A 19,359-nucleotide genomic window follows, 5' to 3' on the forward strand; every position below is an offset into this window, starting at 1 on the left:
CCTGAAGAAAAACTACAGGAAACGTTTGACTGATGGAATTAGCAAAGACTGCTGCACCAAATATTAACATGGATTTTCTCATGTGTTCAAATACTTATTTTCAGTTGCAAACAAATAAGTTAGTAAAAAAATCATACAGTGTGATTTTTAGATTCTCTTCCAGTGGACCTTCACCTAAGATAGCAATTTCTGACCTCTCCAGGATTTATAAGTGGGAAGATTACCTCACTGCTTAGCAATATTCTACTATACTAACACATGTGTGAACTGACTCAATGATTTAGTTTTATGGACGAGATTAAGTCTTTCACAAATGCTCCTATTTAAGTTTCTCAAACTTCAATTATAGTGCCAAAATAAATCCTCTTCACCATCACACCAGCGGCCTGATTCATTGATGCCAGACAGGATGGATCTATGCTTTCATTATTGTTGATGCCAAATCCTGACCCCACCATGTGAATGTTGCAATTGAGACTCTTCAGATTAGGCAATATTTTTCCAATCTTCTATTGCCCAAGTGGAATTGGAAAAACTACAGACATCCCAATCCAGAAAAGTGCAGTACTTTGGAACAGTAAATGTACTGCATAGAACGCTCAAGCTCCCAGGCCTTTAATAGGGGAACTGAGCTTGGGTGATAAACCACCTGCAGAGGCTGATATATTTGTGAATTGGTTCTCAACACTCAAATTCTTTATTTCAAGCACTATTGAGCAGCTGCTGTAACAGCTGGTGGTTCATCAGCAAAACAATAGTTTATCACAAACAAATTTGCAGCATGCCCCCAGCCCAGTACATTCTTGAAAAATCTTAAAAATGCATAAGATCCAGATAATGACCTAAAATTGAGAAATACTGCCAAAAAGAATTAAAGACTGTTTCTGGAAACCAGTAATAACAATATGCTGTCACATAACCCATTTTTTGATGAACGTCTACATTTACTGCTGAAAGTAGAGACCCGTGTCTGCATATCTTGTACCAAAGTAATTTCTCACCTTTGTGTTAGCACAGAGATAACACTCACTGAGGCCCGTCTTACTCAAGAGGTAAAACCAGCAGGTATAAATGCATGACCTGCAGCCTAAACAGTCGAGGACAACGTGACTGCCTTCAAAGCTGCCTGAGACCTGGGTCAAGCAACACCTTTCCCAAGTCTCTGACCTGAACACCTCCACACTTACAGCAACAGGACGACAAATAAGAAACACAATGCTAAAAAAAATACACAGAGGACTATGGAATTTTCGCAGCTTTCTCTTGATTGTCCTCACCCCACTGCTCCTGTTACCCATTCCTCTGGTCATCGGGACAAAGGTACGTTTTTCTTTTTTTGAGCATTTATTACAAGTGTGATGAGCATAAAAAATGCCAAATCTTTTTCTAAGAAAGCTGCGTTTTCAAGTAAATATTGAAAAACTATTTCTCTGCCTAATATAATATAAAGTAATTAATTGTTGTTTCCTTCAATCATGTTTTTAAATAGGAACAGTTGGAAAAATATATCTTATGGGACTAATTTTGTCCAAATAGTTGTCATTTTTTATGATTTATTCATTTTTTTTTTTTAATGTTAACTCATTTTTGTTTTTCTTGTTGCATGTCTTTGAAATTAAAGAAAGTCTAGGCTTTTTCTTGGTTAAAGACTTTAATTGGAAAACTTTGATGTCATCATTGTTTCATTTAACAAAAACACAAACATTTGCACGCATGGTACTTCTGTTTTTCTCCACTTTATAAAGGTTGTTTACCTACAAGAGTTTCCTAAACCATGTTTAAAAATGATTGCCAACCAATTCAAATCACATTATTTAATAATTTATGATTAAAATATTTAAGAGTAGTTTCCATTCATTTTGGTTCAACATAACTGTGTTTTACCATATCTACGTAGTTTTAGAGAAGAAACATTAAACCAAAGGCAAAATGACAATCGAGGAGTTTGAGTATTCAACTCAACTCATAAGAAAGAACCCATATCAACATCAGTGCAACACAAAAATGTCTGAAATGTGTTCTGTGGTCAACTTGGTTTGTGTGTTTTTTTTTTTCCGCATACTTTTATTTTTAAGGAAAAATGCATTAAATCTATACTTTTTTCCTCATTCTTTTTTTTTCTTTTTGACTTTACGAGCCCTAAGATATTTTTTTGTGAATTATGGTTCTGTGTTGCAAATTTGCTTCAGTTTATTGAACTCATGGGGTTCATGAAGAATTGTGATTGATTTAAACTCTATATACTTATTAAAATATTCTGTTACTGATATCAAGATACAAATATTACAAGAAAGTGAAATCAAAAACAGTAATGAGCTGGTAATGTGTTTAAAATAATGCAGTTTTTCCAAATGCAGAACCTTCATCAAACAAATGATTTTCACACTTTCACTTTTGAGCACATAAAGATGTTTTTCACATATTTGTTTAGTCACGTTTAAGTATTTTAGATAAATCTGAGAAGAGCTGTATTAACATTTACTTATGTACAGCAATATATCATCACTAGAGCATAGTCAGAGGGGGACTTTAAAAGACTAAAATGCCACCATTCCAGTAGTTGTTGGTCACATACTTGTTTTACTGGAGTACTTCTACTTAAATCCTCAGAACAGACATGCATGTGTTTGTTAATACGATTAGTTAGCAAACATCAAAGACATCTCTTGTACAGTAGGTGCTGATAGCAAAGAGATGTTGCAAAATCTAATGTTTTGACTTTGTTGCATACATTTACCTTTAAAAACCTCAAACACACCCTGACTTTGATTATGAACCTGTGTAATAATCCTTCCAATGATCAACAATTTATTTTGATTAAAAAAAGAGGAGGTTACTTTAGGAAAGGAATATAGGGAAATGATTTTCAAGAAAATACAACAGTGCAAAGATAAGATAACAGAAAGCATTATTAAAAAGTTCTTAGTTGCCGCTGAGGGAACATTGCACAACATTATTGTATGCTGGCAACAGAAGCCTCACAGGGAAATCAATATTCTGTTTATCATTTTCCAGTAACCTGCTACCTTTCACTGTGCAATAAAAGAGAGTAGAAAGTAGGTTACTCAACAAGTATCTTTGTAGTTGGGTTATAATCTTGCAGAAGCCAGACTTTTATCGAGCCAATGATAAGGTAGCCGTGACAAATGGAAATGAAGTCGTTTATTTGACCCGGGCGACAAAATGTCATCATGAGGCAATGAGTGCCTGACAGGTTAATTTTAAAAACACAAGAAACTTAAAAAATAGTAATAAATTAAATGATCTAATGAAAAATGTGTTTATTTTAAGTATTCACTAAATACAATGAAATGTCACAAAAACAACTTGAAAATGTTCAACTTTCAGCCTTTTCCTGAAGAAGTCAATAAATAAATAAAACTATTTATGTTTTGCTAAACATGGGTGACACCCACGCTCATAACCAGTGCTGACTTATCAATATTTTATCTATCTATTTTTATCATGTCAGATTATTTTAAAAAAAGAACACTTTTTGACAGATTTACAGTAACGACAAGGGTTAAAGCAATTTACTCCTTGGACTTTCACAATTACATAATCATGTTTCGTATTAGAGGTTAAAGTATATTTCTATGAATTTATGCTCCAGTAGGATAAGGAAGAGAAAATGTGTGTATCCACGTGTGTGTGTGAGAGGGGACAAAGTTATAACAGACATTCACACGTCACATCACTGTTCAGCATTCCTATCTGTGACAAAAAAAACAAAGAAAACTGAAAAACAAACAATGAAAGCATTAAAAACTATAAGACATGTAGTAACAAATAGTGCATTAATGTGCAAATTACCCATTGACCTTACAGTAGAGAAGTCACCCAGGCAGCAACGTAGCTCTGCAAAATAAAAAGAGGAAGGCTTACTTTCTGCAAAATTGACTAAAACCAAGTTTGGGTTAATTTTTCTGACATTTTTCTCCCTCACTCCAACTATTTGAAAACTAAGCGTTATATTTAAACTGTTAACTATTAAATTAAAAATAACATCTTATCACTTTGAACAACATGTTTTTCTCAGACAGGTTTCTCTGTCACACACTTAGTAATTCTCGTTTTTTTTTATAAAAGATTTTAAAAATTGTTGCTTCCATTTAAGCCTTCTATTGACTCTGAAATAATGTTAAGCTGTCAATAACAACAATTTAAGCATAAGATTTTCTGAAAACTTTAGGGAAACCGATGAGATGTTCAAGCGTTTAAAGAAAAATTGTTAATTTTAAAATAAGAGCTGTCAAGGATGCATGGGCTAAGAACTGTGCAACTCACAATAAATAAATGATGTATATCTTGACTTCTAACAAAGTTATTGTCTCTGTTTTTCCTTTCTTTTGACTGTTCAGGAGGCAGATTGTGCCTATGTGATGATTCTGATGGCCGTGTATTGGGTGACAGAGGTCATTCCCTTGTCCATGACTGCTATGCTACCTGCTGTCCTTTTTCCTTTATTTGGCATCATGAAGTCCTCTGATGTGAGTATCCCTAAGCTTTACTTCTGAACTCAAACATTCAAATGGTACCAAATAAACAAAAGTGGTTTTAGACTAGCAACTTGTACAAGTAAGAACTTTATGATAAACTTTTCAATAAATCAGCGATGGTCAACTCTGTTGGAGTTAATATATGGAAGTGCACTTAAGCACTAAAAGAAACAGTTTGGCAAGTCACAGAACAACCTTAAACCTCTCAGAAAAGAGCATTCTTCAACCACGGTTAGACCGCCTCACTGTTATGATGTGCATTCAGTCCACATTATATAATCTCCAATTTATATAATTTCACGAACTGATAGTGTATGAACATTTAGACGCATTTCAGGAAAGCCGTAACAACACATACAGAAAGCTGTTCCATCAGCCTGCTATGAAAATTTATGGACAATAACATTATCAGGAGCTTTCATTGATCACATTATCTTTACCAACTCCTTAACTCTTCAAAACACTTATAAAGGTCGCATGATAGGGAAGGTTTTCAGACTTCAAAAAGCAGAGTTCAGCCTTTTGATCTGGAAACAAAAGGACAACATGTCTTGTGCTGGCTTGTCTACAATGGACATTAATTACTGCAGTTAGATAAGCCACCTCCCTGTGTTGTGCATAGACAACAAAATCCATCCGAGCATAGAGACCACCAATTGTTAGACACTTGGCATGCTTCTGTGAGCTTCTTTGAGCTTGTGACTGTAAAGTGCCTCAATCAAGATAGAGGTATATGTAAATGGGATTGAGCAGCACTTCTTGGATGTGCTCATCACTGAGCACGTTTTGACAATCACCCTGCAGGAGAAGCATCTAAAAACAAATATTGGCATCTCTCTCTTCATAAATATCCCTTCATGATATTTATGTCTAACTTGAAAAACTCTAAGTATAACAGAGAAACATAACCAACTTCTTTAGTCTGGGTGGACTCTAGTGTGTGAACCATGTCCAGCAAACTCAGATAGACCTCCTTCCACTGGGCTGTCATAAACTTTATGATACTGAACTTTCCACCTCGCCTCTACTGCCTCTTACATGCTCTAACTTTCAAATTCTTTTCTTTCAGGTGGCAAAGTGGTATTTTAAAGACTTCCACTTCTTGCTTGTGGGTGTCATTTGCCTTGCCACATCCATTGAAAAGTGGGGCCTGCACCGCAGGATAGCATTGAGACTTGTCACACTGGTGGGAGTCAACCCTGCGTGGTAAGCACCTGAATCCCATGTTTCTTTAGTGTTGTTGCTATCCTACCCTATGCTGATGATGTGGTGATATTGTTGGTGACTGTATATCACACCACCCCATGAAAAAAGCAGAACAAACTCAAGACAGATAGATATGAGAGCAGAAAAAAGTATTACATTAAATGAATAAAATCAGCATACATTAAAAAATTTGCTGCAAAAAGAAGCTGTGCTCCATTTTGTTTGTCAAGATCTTTGATTAATTACTCTTGGCTCACTGGCCAGCATACAGCTTAAAAAATCATTTCCAGTGGGTTAGTGGTGCTCACATAACGGATTCTCACTCTCAGCTCGTCACATGTTGACGTTTGGTTAAGGACCCCGCCGCGTCCTTTTTTGATGTTTTGGGTTTCACCGACTCATTGTTTTTTTACATGCTGGCTTTTCCCATTAAATCACCGTCCCAAACCTCCGGGCCATCAACCATAACTGGTCCAATACCGAGATGCGGAGCGCACCGGCACCCTAACCCAGCATCAGTACCTTAACTCTAACCTGGCACCGGTTCAAGCCCAGTACAGGGCCTGGCACCTGTACTGATGCAGACTGATCCCTGGGACGCGTCCAGTAACAGATTCAGTACCAAGTGCAGTACGGGATGCAAGCTGGGCCCAGATGCAAATGAGTACAGGGTTAGGGTTAAGGTACTGGTACTGGGTCCCAAGGACCAGTCTGTGTCCGGCACTGCATCCCAATGATTGCGGACCCTTGATTTTACAAACAGTCAGCACATCAAAAAACGACAAGCTGGGGTCATCCAAAACGTCAAAAAGTGACACAGGGGGGTCCTCAGCCAAACACCAACATGTGATGACTTCCAGGCAGGCACGTTGCTGGCTCTCTGAACTAAAACATGTTTGCATCTATGTGCATTAGAATAAAACAAAGAGAGTTTGGTTTGTTACACTAAAGAGTGACATTAAGAACTGACTGGCAGTAGCACAAGATCTCAAGAAATATCCCAGGGTCAAACTGATGACTCTCCGCTGGTGCTTCAGTTAGAGGAGGACCAGCTGGAGATCAGATTTAAGTCACATATGGAACTATGAGTGGTGTCAATAGTAAGTGAGAAATTTGTGAGGTTCAGAATTTAGTTTAGAAAGAAAATCAGTAGAACATGACATACAAGACTTTGCTAAAGTAACTGAAGTGCCTAAGTAAAGATTTTCCCTGGAAGAGGCTGGAACATGGGATGGCATAAAATTGAGGCAGAGATACCCAAGTGGACAAGGTTTTATGCAGACATTGTAATCGGAAAATAATGCAAAGTCACACCTAGAAGTACAAACGTAGGACTAAGAAAACCTTAGAAAGACAGATAAGGCATTCATTGAAGGTAGATGTAGCAAAGGCCAAGTCTATAACGTGATAGGTTGTGACATCGGTCTAACAAGGAGTGAGGAAAATAAAATCAGGATGGAGGAAAGACAACAATAAGGATTAGACCAAAATGCGGCACTTTAATATAAATAGAAATATGGAAACAGACAAAATAAGTGGGTTGGAAGACGGAAAAAAATATTAAGAATTTACAATAAACAAAAGGTTTAAAGAAACAGGGGAGATAATGTTTCATAAAAGATCAAAGAATACTTTAAGACAACTGACCTTGATGCCATAGAGTAATACTTTAGAGGAGGTCCTGCAAAACAATCAATATAATGTTGACAAAGATAGTTAATACATTTGTGTTTGTTAGTAGTTCATTAGTATGTGACCTTTGTAGACAATGGTCTCACTTTAGATGTTAATTCTTACTAAGGATATTGATAAACCTTTTTTGGCTTATTGTGCTAAAGTCTTACTAACACTGTATAAACACATTTATAATGTTTGTTAATGTTTTAATAAAGCTTGTTCAGGATTTTATTTCGAAGCCAAGTGTAGCAGTAAAGCTGACTTGACTATTTTGGAAAATACATTTTTGGAGAGTTTAGTTGTATTTTAATGTTTGTGGCCCACATTAGGAAGATGGGAAGGCTTCAAATCTACTAAAAAATGTAGTGTTCTTGAAGCATTTTTTTCTTAATAGAAAAAGCTTTTATTTACAAACTACAACAAGCTCTCTGCTCTGCTCCATTCCAACGCATCCACTAGAAGACAGATAAATCCATGTACAGGACGTCTTTGTTTTCCTCGTCTAGGCTGGCTTCTGGCTCAAAATGTACGGCTCCATTGCTCCATTACTGTTTTTTTTTTGCCTAAAAACTGTATTATCAATTATTATAAGTCCACTAAAAATACTTTACAATAAATTAAAAGATGATTGGATTGGGATTTCAGATAAAAGGCACTGAGCTTTTTTTTATTTGTATTTTTTATTTATTTATTTAGAGGAGGGGCTTTGATCTCATATATTTGGATTATGTTGGTTGCTCTCTGGTTAATCTTCCAAATATAGTTGCTACAACATTTACCCTTACCCTGATATAACACGGCATTAATAGAAATTTCTTTAAAGCATTTTTATGTTGCTATTGATTGTTTCAATAAAGATAACATGGATAACACGCTACATGTGACTGCAGACCAAGATAACAATATCCCGTGAAGTCACATGCGCCGCCATTCTGAAATCAGATGGACAAAAATAGACAATAATCTGGTAAATTAAGATGCAATAAAATAGACAAAGTCCACGTTGGACAAATTACACCCTTGACATAACATTGAAAACAAAGAACACTTGCTGGACATGTATTTATATTAAGTGAAGACTGAAAGTATATGAAAATGAAAGATGCTTGGATTCAGACTTTGCTCTTTTTAACATCAGGCTCTTCCTGAACTCTTTTAGGTTGATGCTGGGGTTCATGTCTGGCTGTGCCTTGCTCTCCATGTGGGTCCAGAACACCTCTGCTGTGACGATGGTGATGCCCATTGTGGAAGCCGTCCTTCAACAAATCCTGAAGGCCAAAGAATATCAGTGTTCGGGAAAAGACAACCCCAACCTGGAACTGGACGGTAGCTGAAAACACAATCGACTCTTTCACTCGAGATTGATTAAACCTTAATAATGAAAATAACTGCACCACCGTGCAGCCTATGTACTCAGTGAAGAATTTCCTGTTCATTTTTAAAATAATTAGTTGTGTTTACTATCTAGAAAAACTCAACTTAAAGGAAATAGTTAATAGTTTAAAGGGTTTAGAAATTACTGTTTTCTTTGTTTCTGTGTACAATAGAGGCTGCAGTAAAGGTATTGATATGTCACACAACGCTTTGTAGCTATCATTGTGGCTTGGAACTGAAATTAGATGTGTAAATATAGCTGAAATTAATAAAATTACTATATTTTTTTAACCAAACTAGTCTTTGACAAAACAAAATGGCAAAAATAAAACTAAGTAAATTCAAGCTCAAATTATGCTTAGAAAAAAAAATAAAATGTTGAACAAATAATAAAACATTTGTTCAAATCTAAAACATTGTCTTGTAACATCATCAAATGATAAGACGTCCATTTTAATTAGATTTTATGTTCTGATGAGATACAAGAAGAAACAAAAATAGTTTTATGGAGCATTCACACTGGATGCAATTGGCGTGATGAAGGCGTCAAGTTTCAATGTTAAGTAAATGCACAGACGCAATCTGAGGTCTTGTGGCGTGATTTGAGCATCAGGCACAACAAGGTTGACACTGTTAAAAGGTGTTTTAATGCTCTTTGATATATTATTTAAATTAAGCAAAAAACAGTTCAAACAAGTAACACATAAATCAACACATTTGAACCCCAAATGTTTTTTAAGTCAACTTTAACAAATGTTGGTTGTTAATTTTTTTTAATTTGTGTGTAAACGATGGTGTTCCCACCCAGTTAGTTAACCTCTCATTATTATTATTATTATTATTATTATTATTATTATTATTATTATTATTATTATTATTATTATTATTTTAAGTTATGAACATTTTTTTCTGCTTTTTAGCCGATGTCTTTAGGGGTCACCACAGCGAATTATCTGCCATTACCAAAACCTTTTCCTGCAGCTTCCTCACTGTCATCAACCACCATCATATCCTGTTTCTCTACCTCCATGAACGCCCTCTTTGGTCTTCCTCTAGATTCCTTTCCTGGGAGCTTCAACCTCATCATCACCTTTTCTACTCTCCTTACAATTGACTGTATAAGAGGACTGCACTGAGTGGGTGTGATGTCACTCATAGAGAACAGTTTACTTCCAGCTCCAATGAAATGAAGTCAGTTCAGTCTGCATTTTTCTGGGATACGGACTCCACCATTAGACAATGTTATGATTGGTCTGAGTCTGACCGAGTCATCGTTCTATGGCAACTACTGCAACCAATCAGGAGTGAGCTTGTTGGATGTCCACACCACTTCCACTGAAAGTGGGCTCAGGAGAGACGTTTCGAACATCTTTTGATTGATTGACATTTGATTAGTCAGTTTATAACTTTAATAACTTGAAATAAAAAAATCTATCACAAAAAATAGGATTATCAAGAAAATTATACAAATGTGTCAGTGCAAGAATGATTATTCTGAGAAATAGAATGAACGAGTAATTACTTTTTATTTCGCAATAGAGGTCTATGGGACTTTAACTGAAAAGGAAGGGGGAGGGGTTACTCAGTCCAGTTCTCATATACAGTCAATGGTCCGAACCATCTCAATCTGCTTCCCTGTATTTATCTCAAACATTTACCATGTTCTGTTCCTCTGATGTTCTCATTCCTGATCCTATCCATCCTTGTCACTCCCAAAGAGAACTTCAACATCTTCATCTCTGCTACCTCCAGCTTTTATCATTCTAACGCAATTTTAGGACAAAAATGTGACCCAAGTCTGTTGTTTTTGTAGAAACTGACATGTCTAATGAAAAGGAAAAGCAAATTAAGAGGTAAGTAGATAAACTGTAACTTTGTTTTTCAAAAGTTTTTATACTTCAACATTTTTCTAAATCCTTTCACTGTTTGTTCTGTCTGCCAGTAACGAGATGCAGCCACATGGTTTAAAAGAGACTTTTGTTCAAATCCAACCAGTGTCCCAGTCTAACACAACTGAGGTAAAATAATAGATTGTCATTGCTTTCACAACTGAAAAGATTTCATCCTTTGTGGTCAATTTCATGCTTTTTGCATCTGGGTTATTCAAAATGTGTTTACAGGCTTTAGGCTGGACTGCAAAAGGTTGTGACATGTTTCCAGACTTTGCAGAAACATTTGAAGTGTTTTTTTTTTTAACTGAGCAAGTGCTAAAACACCAGAAATGAATGATTATTTTATTAGATGCTATATGGTGAAGTTTAGCCAATGCAGGCACTGCCAGAACTCACTTGAGCAGTGTTGGCCACGGGTGTAGTGTGGCTGAGGGGACGGCCTTGACCTTATGTCATAGGGTATTTCTTTATTGTTTTTAATTTAAAAAAACGGCCAAAAACAACATATTTTGCTAAATTTCAGGTCTTAATTTTAGAACATTGTTACTTTTTACAATAGCTAGTAAAAAATGCGTTGGGAATTCTTTATACTCAAAAACAGACCGGAGAACAAGCATCCTAACAAGTTAGCATGTTACCCCTAAATGTTCTCAGCAGGATGATTCATATCTACACAATGATCTAATCATGGTTATATTAGTCAGTACTCAGCATTTTTTTATTTTGTCTGTGACCTGAGATTTTTTTTTCTGATATTAAAATGTCAAAGTAAAGTCAAAGCTATTTCAAGACATTTATGACCAGGAGTTTTATCACCTTGTAAAATGTTAAGTGTGGTGTAATGTCACAAGCTTGTTTAAGTGGAAAGTCCTAGACAAAAAAGTCATAGAAGCAGATAAGGATAAGATTAATTGTTGTTTCTACTGCTTTGAAAACACAACCTTATAATCTTTTAAAAGAACACGAATGCTAGCTACAGTTCCATTATGAGCTCAGTCATTTATTTTAACATGGTGGGTCTCTAAAAAAATTAGAATATGGTGGAAAAAGTTCAATTATTTTTGTCAGTCATTTCAAAGAAGGGCTTTTATGTATTATACTAAATTAATGTGGCAATATTTCAAATATTTTATTGTTTTAGTGACCAAACAAAAAGTAGTGAGATGTTTAACATGACAAATCTAGAAAGGGTTCCTAAATCCTGAACTAACTTTACAGTCTGGATTAGCGGCTACGTAATCATGAGAAAAAATGCTCACTTGACAGACGTTCATCAACACCTTCACATACGGGAAGGCCAGCAACAATGGTCACTGATGAATTGATGAAAGGTCATTTTCATTTTATGTGAAATCGAAGATTCAGGAGTTTGGAGGAATAGTGAGGAATCACACAGTCTACATCACGTGAACTCCGGTGTGAAGATGCAGCCAGTGATGCTTTAGGAGCCATTTCAGTGTTGGTCTGCTGTGTTTTCTAAAGTCAGATGAAACTTCAGATGACAGTTTGCTGCCCTCTGCTGACAAGCTGCATGTAGATGCATATATGAAATAGAAACATCCAAAATATTCATAGTTGTGAGCAATGATTAAACATGAGGGTGTAAAAGATAAACATGACATGTTTCCATACCTGGCTTAAACACAGCTGGCTTTAAAAGCTGTTTTTGTAAAGTCTCTGCAAAGAGGAGCTGCATCAAATGTGTTTGAGTCAACATCAACTCTAGACTGCAACATTTTGCCTACATTATGCTTTAAACACAACTTTGTTTCATTGTGTGGGTCTTGATCTTGAGTATATTGTCAGTGAGAAGTGTGAGTGAGTAATCTATCATTATTGTGTTCAAGGTTCCAGTTCCTGCACAAGGAGCGACCAACAGCAGGAAACAGGACCTGATGATGTGCAAAGCCATGTCTATTGGTATAGCGTACTCCTCCAACATCGGTGGCATCACTACACTTCCAGGAACCTCTCCTAACCTCATCTTCTCTGAATATCTCAACCAGTGAGTGACAGTCCAGTTAAATTTGTCCATTTAACAAAGAAAATGCATCCTTAATTCAGATTTAGGTGTTCTACATTGATCATTCATGAAGAAAAGTTAGTCCTTTATCGACTACATGACATAACACACATAAAAAACTGCAGAAACCGCAATTACCTAGGGGTGTAAGGACGATTAATCGATTTCTTTTCCTAAACTTCCAACCAAAATGTTGTGTTTTGAAAACACAGTTGCAAAAAAAAGAAAATAATGAGATGTTTGCTTTCAAAATCTCAAAGAAAAAAGTATTTTTCTTTGCTTTCATAATATATTGCAATGTATAAATACAATAAATTATATATTCCTCCAATCTACACTTTTGAAATGATTTGATTTGGTTAAACTTCAGACAGCACAATTCATATTCAGAGCTAATAGAAATTCATTTCCTAACACCATTCAACACCATCTCTGAAAACAAAAAAGGCTACAAATTAAGAGAATATAGAGAATTTAAAATAAAATTTGCGAGAACAGACAGGAAATATTCCTATGTGTCAGTGTGTGTTATCAAACTTTGGCATGTGTTAAGTGAGGAGCTTAAACAATGCTCTAATATCTATATATTTAAAAAAAGATACAAAGAAATGTTATTGTTTCAGTACAGAGGTGAAGGTAGATAATGGTCATGAGGGTGAATGGAAACACCATTAAACTATGGGTGGTACACTTGAGTGATATCAGAAACAGTGGTTAAATACTTTTATGGGAACTATATTATTATTGATAATAGTTACTGTGATTACTGACAAATAAATAATTGGATAAGGTTAGTATTAAGTCTTATATTTAGATAACTGACAATAAAGCGGTCATGTTATTGGTTTTTTTTTTTTATTTTTTTTTTTTTTTTTTATTTGTCCTGTCCAACAGCTGAGCCAACAGATGTGGGCTGAGAGCTTCTTGTGTTGGGCAGATTTTACTGTCACAACAGGGATTTATTGAGTATGTCATTGTTAAATTATGCAGATTATAGAGGGGAAGGGATTAAATATGCTTTGCGTCTTCCCTTTGTGTTTCAAGCATTGACTGTTTAGTTTTATAATGGAAAAAATGACTGTAAAAAAAGTAATATTGTATATTCTTATATACAGTCTATGAATGGAAAAAAAGGATATCAAAGAGGTACGAGGATGTATACAATCTGACTGTGACTTAATTGTGGTTATTTATATATGTTCATGTTGTATTTCATTATGTTCACAGATAGTGATGTTGTTTCCTAAACTTTTTCTACAACTTATGATGTGAATTTTAATTGAGAAAGTAACATTCTATGCTAACAATAATAAATGACTACCTGATTTTGGCCCAAAAAAGTGTGAATTAGTTTATTATGTAATTTCTATTTTTTATGGCTTTTCTTGTATTTATTTTTGTTTCTACCTGAAGTAAAACACTACTTTCAATTTTAAACGTTGGTAATGGATCAAACATAGATTAAACATGAAAAGCTCTCAGTTCTGAAAAGTAGCAATGAGTTACTTAAATCAAGTTTGGACAAATGTTAAAGTTGTGTATTATATTAGAACAGCTTAAAAACTTGATGGATTGATGATTAAAAAGGCAATTTTAATGTGCCATTCGAACATTGAAATGGATGTTAAAATCTGTCTTTCAACACAGGGTTTACCCAGACTGCAACTGCATTAACTTTGGAAACTGGCTCCTGTTGTGCCTTCCTATCAGCATCATCATGCTCTTTCTGACCTGGATCTGGCTGTACTGGCTCTTCATTGGCTCAGAGTGAGTCTTCAGTGTTAAGAATGATCTGTCCCCTTCTGTCTCTCTGTTATCTGATAATATTGTCATGTTGTTTGTTAAGGAATCAAAGAAATTGTGTTTTTATTGCATTTTTTCGGTTTTGTTTTAGCTGTTTGAATCCCATGAGTTCTCACTTTAGAAAGAAAAACTTTTTCAATTGAGGGTGATAACTGATGGTGTTTGTGATTCTAAACCTTTTGACTAAATGTCTGTATCTTTTATTAAAAATGGCACAATTATTATCTCTGTCTTATTAATTAATATTTTTTTCATCAAACAGTTTCAGCTTCCTAAAGTGCCAAAAAGGAGAACATTCAGAGAAAGAGAAGGCCGCCAAAAAAGTGATTGAAGAGGAGTACAGTTCATTGGGACCCATGAGGTAATCCCACAGACTCTTTTATGCCTTCACGGAAAATGATTCCAGAACAAATGTATCTAATTGGGTCATTTACAATTCACACCATGTGACTCGATTTAAAGTTTGTTTTAATAAATAAATACATTAAAAGATGATTGATTCTCTTTCCCAGGTCTCAGGAAATAGTAACAGGAGTGGCGTTTGTGTTGATGGTGTTGTTATGGCTGACCAGATCTCCAGGTTTCTTTCCTGGGTGGGCTTCTCTTTTTCCAGAGTAAGTCCCTCCCCTTTTCATCTCCTGTGTTTAATTGTTGTCTATTAGTTCATTTTTATTTCTAATCATATTAAATAATATAACTTACTCTAAACATGATCTTGTTTATCTGTGTTCCTGTCGTGTTCCAAAGGGGTCAGTCAGGTTACTTCACAGATGCCAATGTGGCTTTGATGCTGGGCCTCCTCTTCTTCATTATTCCAGCCTACGGACCTTCCAAAAAATATGGTAATTACATATCTAAATGACACCGCTTGATAATATAACAGGTTTATGAGGTAACATTTAAACAGACTGTTATGTTTAGGAGCTAAACAGTTCAAAAGAGTGGGTCAACCTGACAATGAACTGTACGCTGAAGAGAAAACAGTCCAGATATTGACATGATTAGATCTTAGATCTTTTTCTGCTTTTGTCAAAGAATCCTCCATTTGCAGCAATCCCAGCATTGCATACATTTGCCATTTTAGTTGTTTGTTGAGGTAAAATATAAAGGTTTATATTTGCTGTAAAACATCTTCAAAGCAGTGACTAAATAATTAACATTGTAGACATTATCAGCTTAAAAATGAAACTAACACGGTTCCAAATTTCCTGTCAAGTTTGATCAGCTGTTCAACAGAAACTAAATGTTTCTATTATTCTTTCTGAGGAATATTGTTGTTTTCTGTGCTCACTCAGAGGCTATGATCACCTGGAATGAGTTTCAAGCTTCCATGCCATGGAAAGTTGCCCTTCTGGTTGGTGGAGGATTTGCACTTGCTGAAGGCACAAAGGTTAGTTTACGTGTTTGTTATGTCAATCTTACATTCTCACCTAGAAATACTCTAAGTGAAACCCAAACCATACCTGCGTCAAGGCAGAGGGTGCTGGTGAACCTGAGAGTGTAACTGTGAGTTCTGTTCTGTGTCCAGGAGTCTGGCTTATCTCTGTGGGTGGCTGAGCTCCTCACACCTTTAGGCGATTTGCCAGTTTTTGCCGTGATCACAATAGCCTGTGTTATTGTTACCATGCTGACAGAAGTGACCAGCAATGCAGCAACCACGACCATCTTCCTTCCTATCCTCTCTCCACTGGTATGTTTTCACTGTAAATTCTACATAAAATCTGTGCATTGATCCATTTGCTCACTAACAACAAAGAGGCTTGGCTAGAGCCCAAACACTGTCAAAGACGTGATTTTTTTTAGATTTAAAGATGCCGTAGAAAACACAGTCACTACTGCTGGGAAACAGCTGCTAAAAGACTCCCTAATTCTGAGTAAAATTGGTGATGGCATTCATAACATTTGACAAGAAAAGACTGTCAAAGAAAATATGAGTTAGAACAAGAAATGACTTTAGTCACTAAGGATTTTTAATAATATTAAAATGGTTTAAATTATAAAAAATATTGATTAAAAAATAATGACTCTTTGTGTCTTTTTCTTTTCTGCTTCTCCTTTATTAGTAAATCTAACGGTGTAAGTGGTTTTCACTTTGAAAACTTTGAAATTATCAAAATGCAAAGCAATTCTGGATTTCATACCAGGTGACTTTCAAACCAAATTAACATATATTTTTATTCCATTTGGTTATTTTGTGCTTGTTTGGCTGTTTTTTTTCTGTCAGTTATGAAATCAGCATCTTAGCATCCCAAAGTTGTCACAACACACACACACACACACACACATATATCTATGTATTCAAGTCATAAAATAATAAAGAAGATAAATAACACAAAATGGCAACAAGATGAAAACACCCAAAGATATATATTTCTGTTTTGTAAACACGTTGTCTCTCCTAACTTGTCACATTTTGATGTTTGGTTCAGGACCCCTCCGCGTCCTGTTCGAGGGTCCATAACCCTCAGGACGCGGAACCCGACACAAACTGGCCCGTGGGACGCGTCAAGTGCCTTTACCCAAACCCACTACCAGTACTCTAACCCTAACCCGGCACCGAACACAGTACCGCTACCGGATCTGAGCCAATACTAGACCCAGTACCAGGCACGAATTGGGTCCGGACACAAACCAGTTCTGGGTTAGGGTACTGATGTGCTTGGCTTCCCGGTACTGGACTGGATCCAGTACTGGACCCGTGATTTAATGGGAACAGCCAGCAGGTCAAAACGCATCAAGTTAGGAACACCCAAAACGTCGGTTTTAGACACGGAGGGTCCTAAACCAAACGTCAATATGTGAGGAGTTGTGAGTGAGAATGTGTTGACAAAACAAAAAAACTTGACATTTATTGCATCTCATCCACTTATGGTCTCTGACAGTTCATTTTCTTTCAGATTGGTTTAAACACTTAATTAAATATTTGTCACTGTCTTTAATTTTAGGCAGAGGCTATCCACGTGAATCCACTTTACATCCTTATCCCAACCACACTCTGCACATCCTTCTCTTTCCTGCTGCCAGTGTCGAATCCGCCCAATGCTGTTGTGTATGCTTATGGACACATCAGCATCATGGACATGGTGGGTCATTCAGAGCAAACACAAACAGCTTCAATTACAAGACATTTGAACAAAGTTGATCATGATGCTGCTGCCGTTGCAGGTGAAGGCTGGGCTCGGTGTCAACGTGATTGGACTGCTGTGTGTCCTCTTGGCTGTAGGGACGTGGGGAGTTCCTCTCTTCTCTTTGGATACGTACCCTGATTGGGCACCAACTATTCCCAGTTTAAACTCCACACTACCCTGATGACAGGGACCGGGTCTATTAGATTTATTAGTGTGTGTTTGTGGTTCAGGATCATCAAACATAAGTTGCTCCCGTCAATGTTTTTTTTTTTTTTTTTTAATACTGGCTTTGCCAAAAAAATATTTAAACTTCTAACTTTAACTGAGTTTACTCACTAAGGATGTTTTTTTATTCAAACAGCTAAATAAAATCATCTACATTTTTCATTATTTTTCATTTTTCGTTGTACGTACTTAAGAACAGTTTAAGAGGGTAAAATTTGCTAGAAAATAAAATGCTTATCATATGATTTGCATCCAACAAAACCATTCTGCCTGGTAAATCATAAATTGGTCTAATTTTGACCCGTAAAATGAAACAAATCTGGTACAGCTTTTTTTGTAAGATGTGTAAATATTCTGTATTTGTTGAAGAAATCTTGTTTAATTCATTTGTTGTGTATTGTGGAAGCTTAAAAATTCCCTAAATTGAAGACGACCTGTCTATACCAACCATGACACTTTATTATTGTTTATTTATAGTTTTACAACAGCACATTGTAGATACAAGTGCACTGAATACACAGATGTTGCTTTAACTTTAATAAACAACTGCAAAAAAGCAAAAACAACAAACAAGTAGTGATAGTAATGATAAAAGATGAGATGGTGTAAATAATTAACATCAAACTTTAAATGTAGTTCAGAATCCTCTCATCATAATTTAACTGACTCTATAAACTAAGAATAGCTGCCCCGAGCTGTACAATTCTGCTCCCTTTTTTTCTGTGGAAACATTCGATCAGATCAGAAATCCACTAGTCAACATTTGGGAGGGGCTTCATCCTTCCTCCACAAGAGAAAACAACGACATGCAAATAAAGAAGCAAAAAAGACGTGTTTGATAAGAGTTAAGGAATAGAAAAACTGGGAGGAATAACTTTATAGCTTTGCAGGACTGTGACAGAGCTCTTTAAATATTCATAAAAATAACTAGTGAGGTTTGAGTACAGCAAGATTTTATGAAAAAACATGTGTGAACTCATTCAAACTTGAAATGAGTAAAGTTTTCATAATGCTGTTTTATCCAGTTAATCTTGTTTTATTGGAGAAACCCAGAAAAAGCTTGTAATTCTTCAAATATCCACTCTGATGGAAATTGTATTTGGTGTTTTTAACATGTTCTTGTGACATTTTTCTAACGATAAAGAAAAATATGATTAAAACTGCATTTCTGAGTATTTCTTTATTCAAATCATTGTGAATTGGGAGCAAATCCCGTTGGGAAAACTTGCAGCAGTGAAGAAGAAGCTACAATCAGCAGATCACAAGCTCCCTGCTCCACTTCATTCTCATGCATACTTGTAGACGACTAGATTCATTGTCGTCTTTGTTTTTCCCGTCTCTGCTGGTATTTGAGTCAAAACTGTACGGCTAGATAGCTGCAATATTGCTCACCATTTTTGGAATGTTATGCTGGGGCTTCAGGGGCTGTAAGCTAGCGGCAGAGTGTGTGAACCAGGGTTGTCCAAATCTGGGCCTCGAGGGCCGGTCTCTGGCTTGTTTTCTAGAGTCCTGTCTTATCTGCTGCTAAACTG

At 35.9% G+C, this 19,359-nt stretch overlaps 1 protein-coding gene across 1 annotated transcript; it reads left to right on the plus strand.

The window, feature by feature from the left end:
* The first annotated feature begins 1,013 nt into the window (after positions 1 to 1,013).
* Positions 1,014 to 18,068, plus strand: slc13a1 (solute carrier family 13 member 1). Its single transcript, XM_024264355.2, has 15 exons — positions 1,014 to 1,320; positions 4,362 to 4,490; positions 5,569 to 5,705; positions 8,542 to 8,708; positions 10,570 to 10,609; positions 10,699 to 10,774; positions 12,496 to 12,653; positions 14,319 to 14,438; positions 14,737 to 14,835; positions 14,987 to 15,088; positions 15,222 to 15,316; positions 15,770 to 15,864; positions 16,003 to 16,164; positions 17,420 to 17,557; positions 17,640 to 18,068. The coding sequence occupies exons 1-15, from the start codon at positions 1,216 to 1,218 to the stop codon at positions 17,781 to 17,783; spliced, it is 1,767 nt and encodes a 588-aa protein (XP_024120123.1). The 5' UTR covers positions 1,014 to 1,215; the 3' UTR covers positions 17,784 to 18,068.
* Positions 18,069 to 19,359: the final 1,291 nt, after the last annotated feature.

This window comes from Oryzias melastigma, linkage group LG6, assembly GCF_002922805.2.
Source record: "Oryzias melastigma strain HK-1 linkage group LG6, ASM292280v2, whole genome shotgun sequence".
NCBI classification, from domain to species: Eukaryota; Metazoa; Chordata; class Actinopteri; order Beloniformes; family Adrianichthyidae; genus Oryzias; species Oryzias melastigma.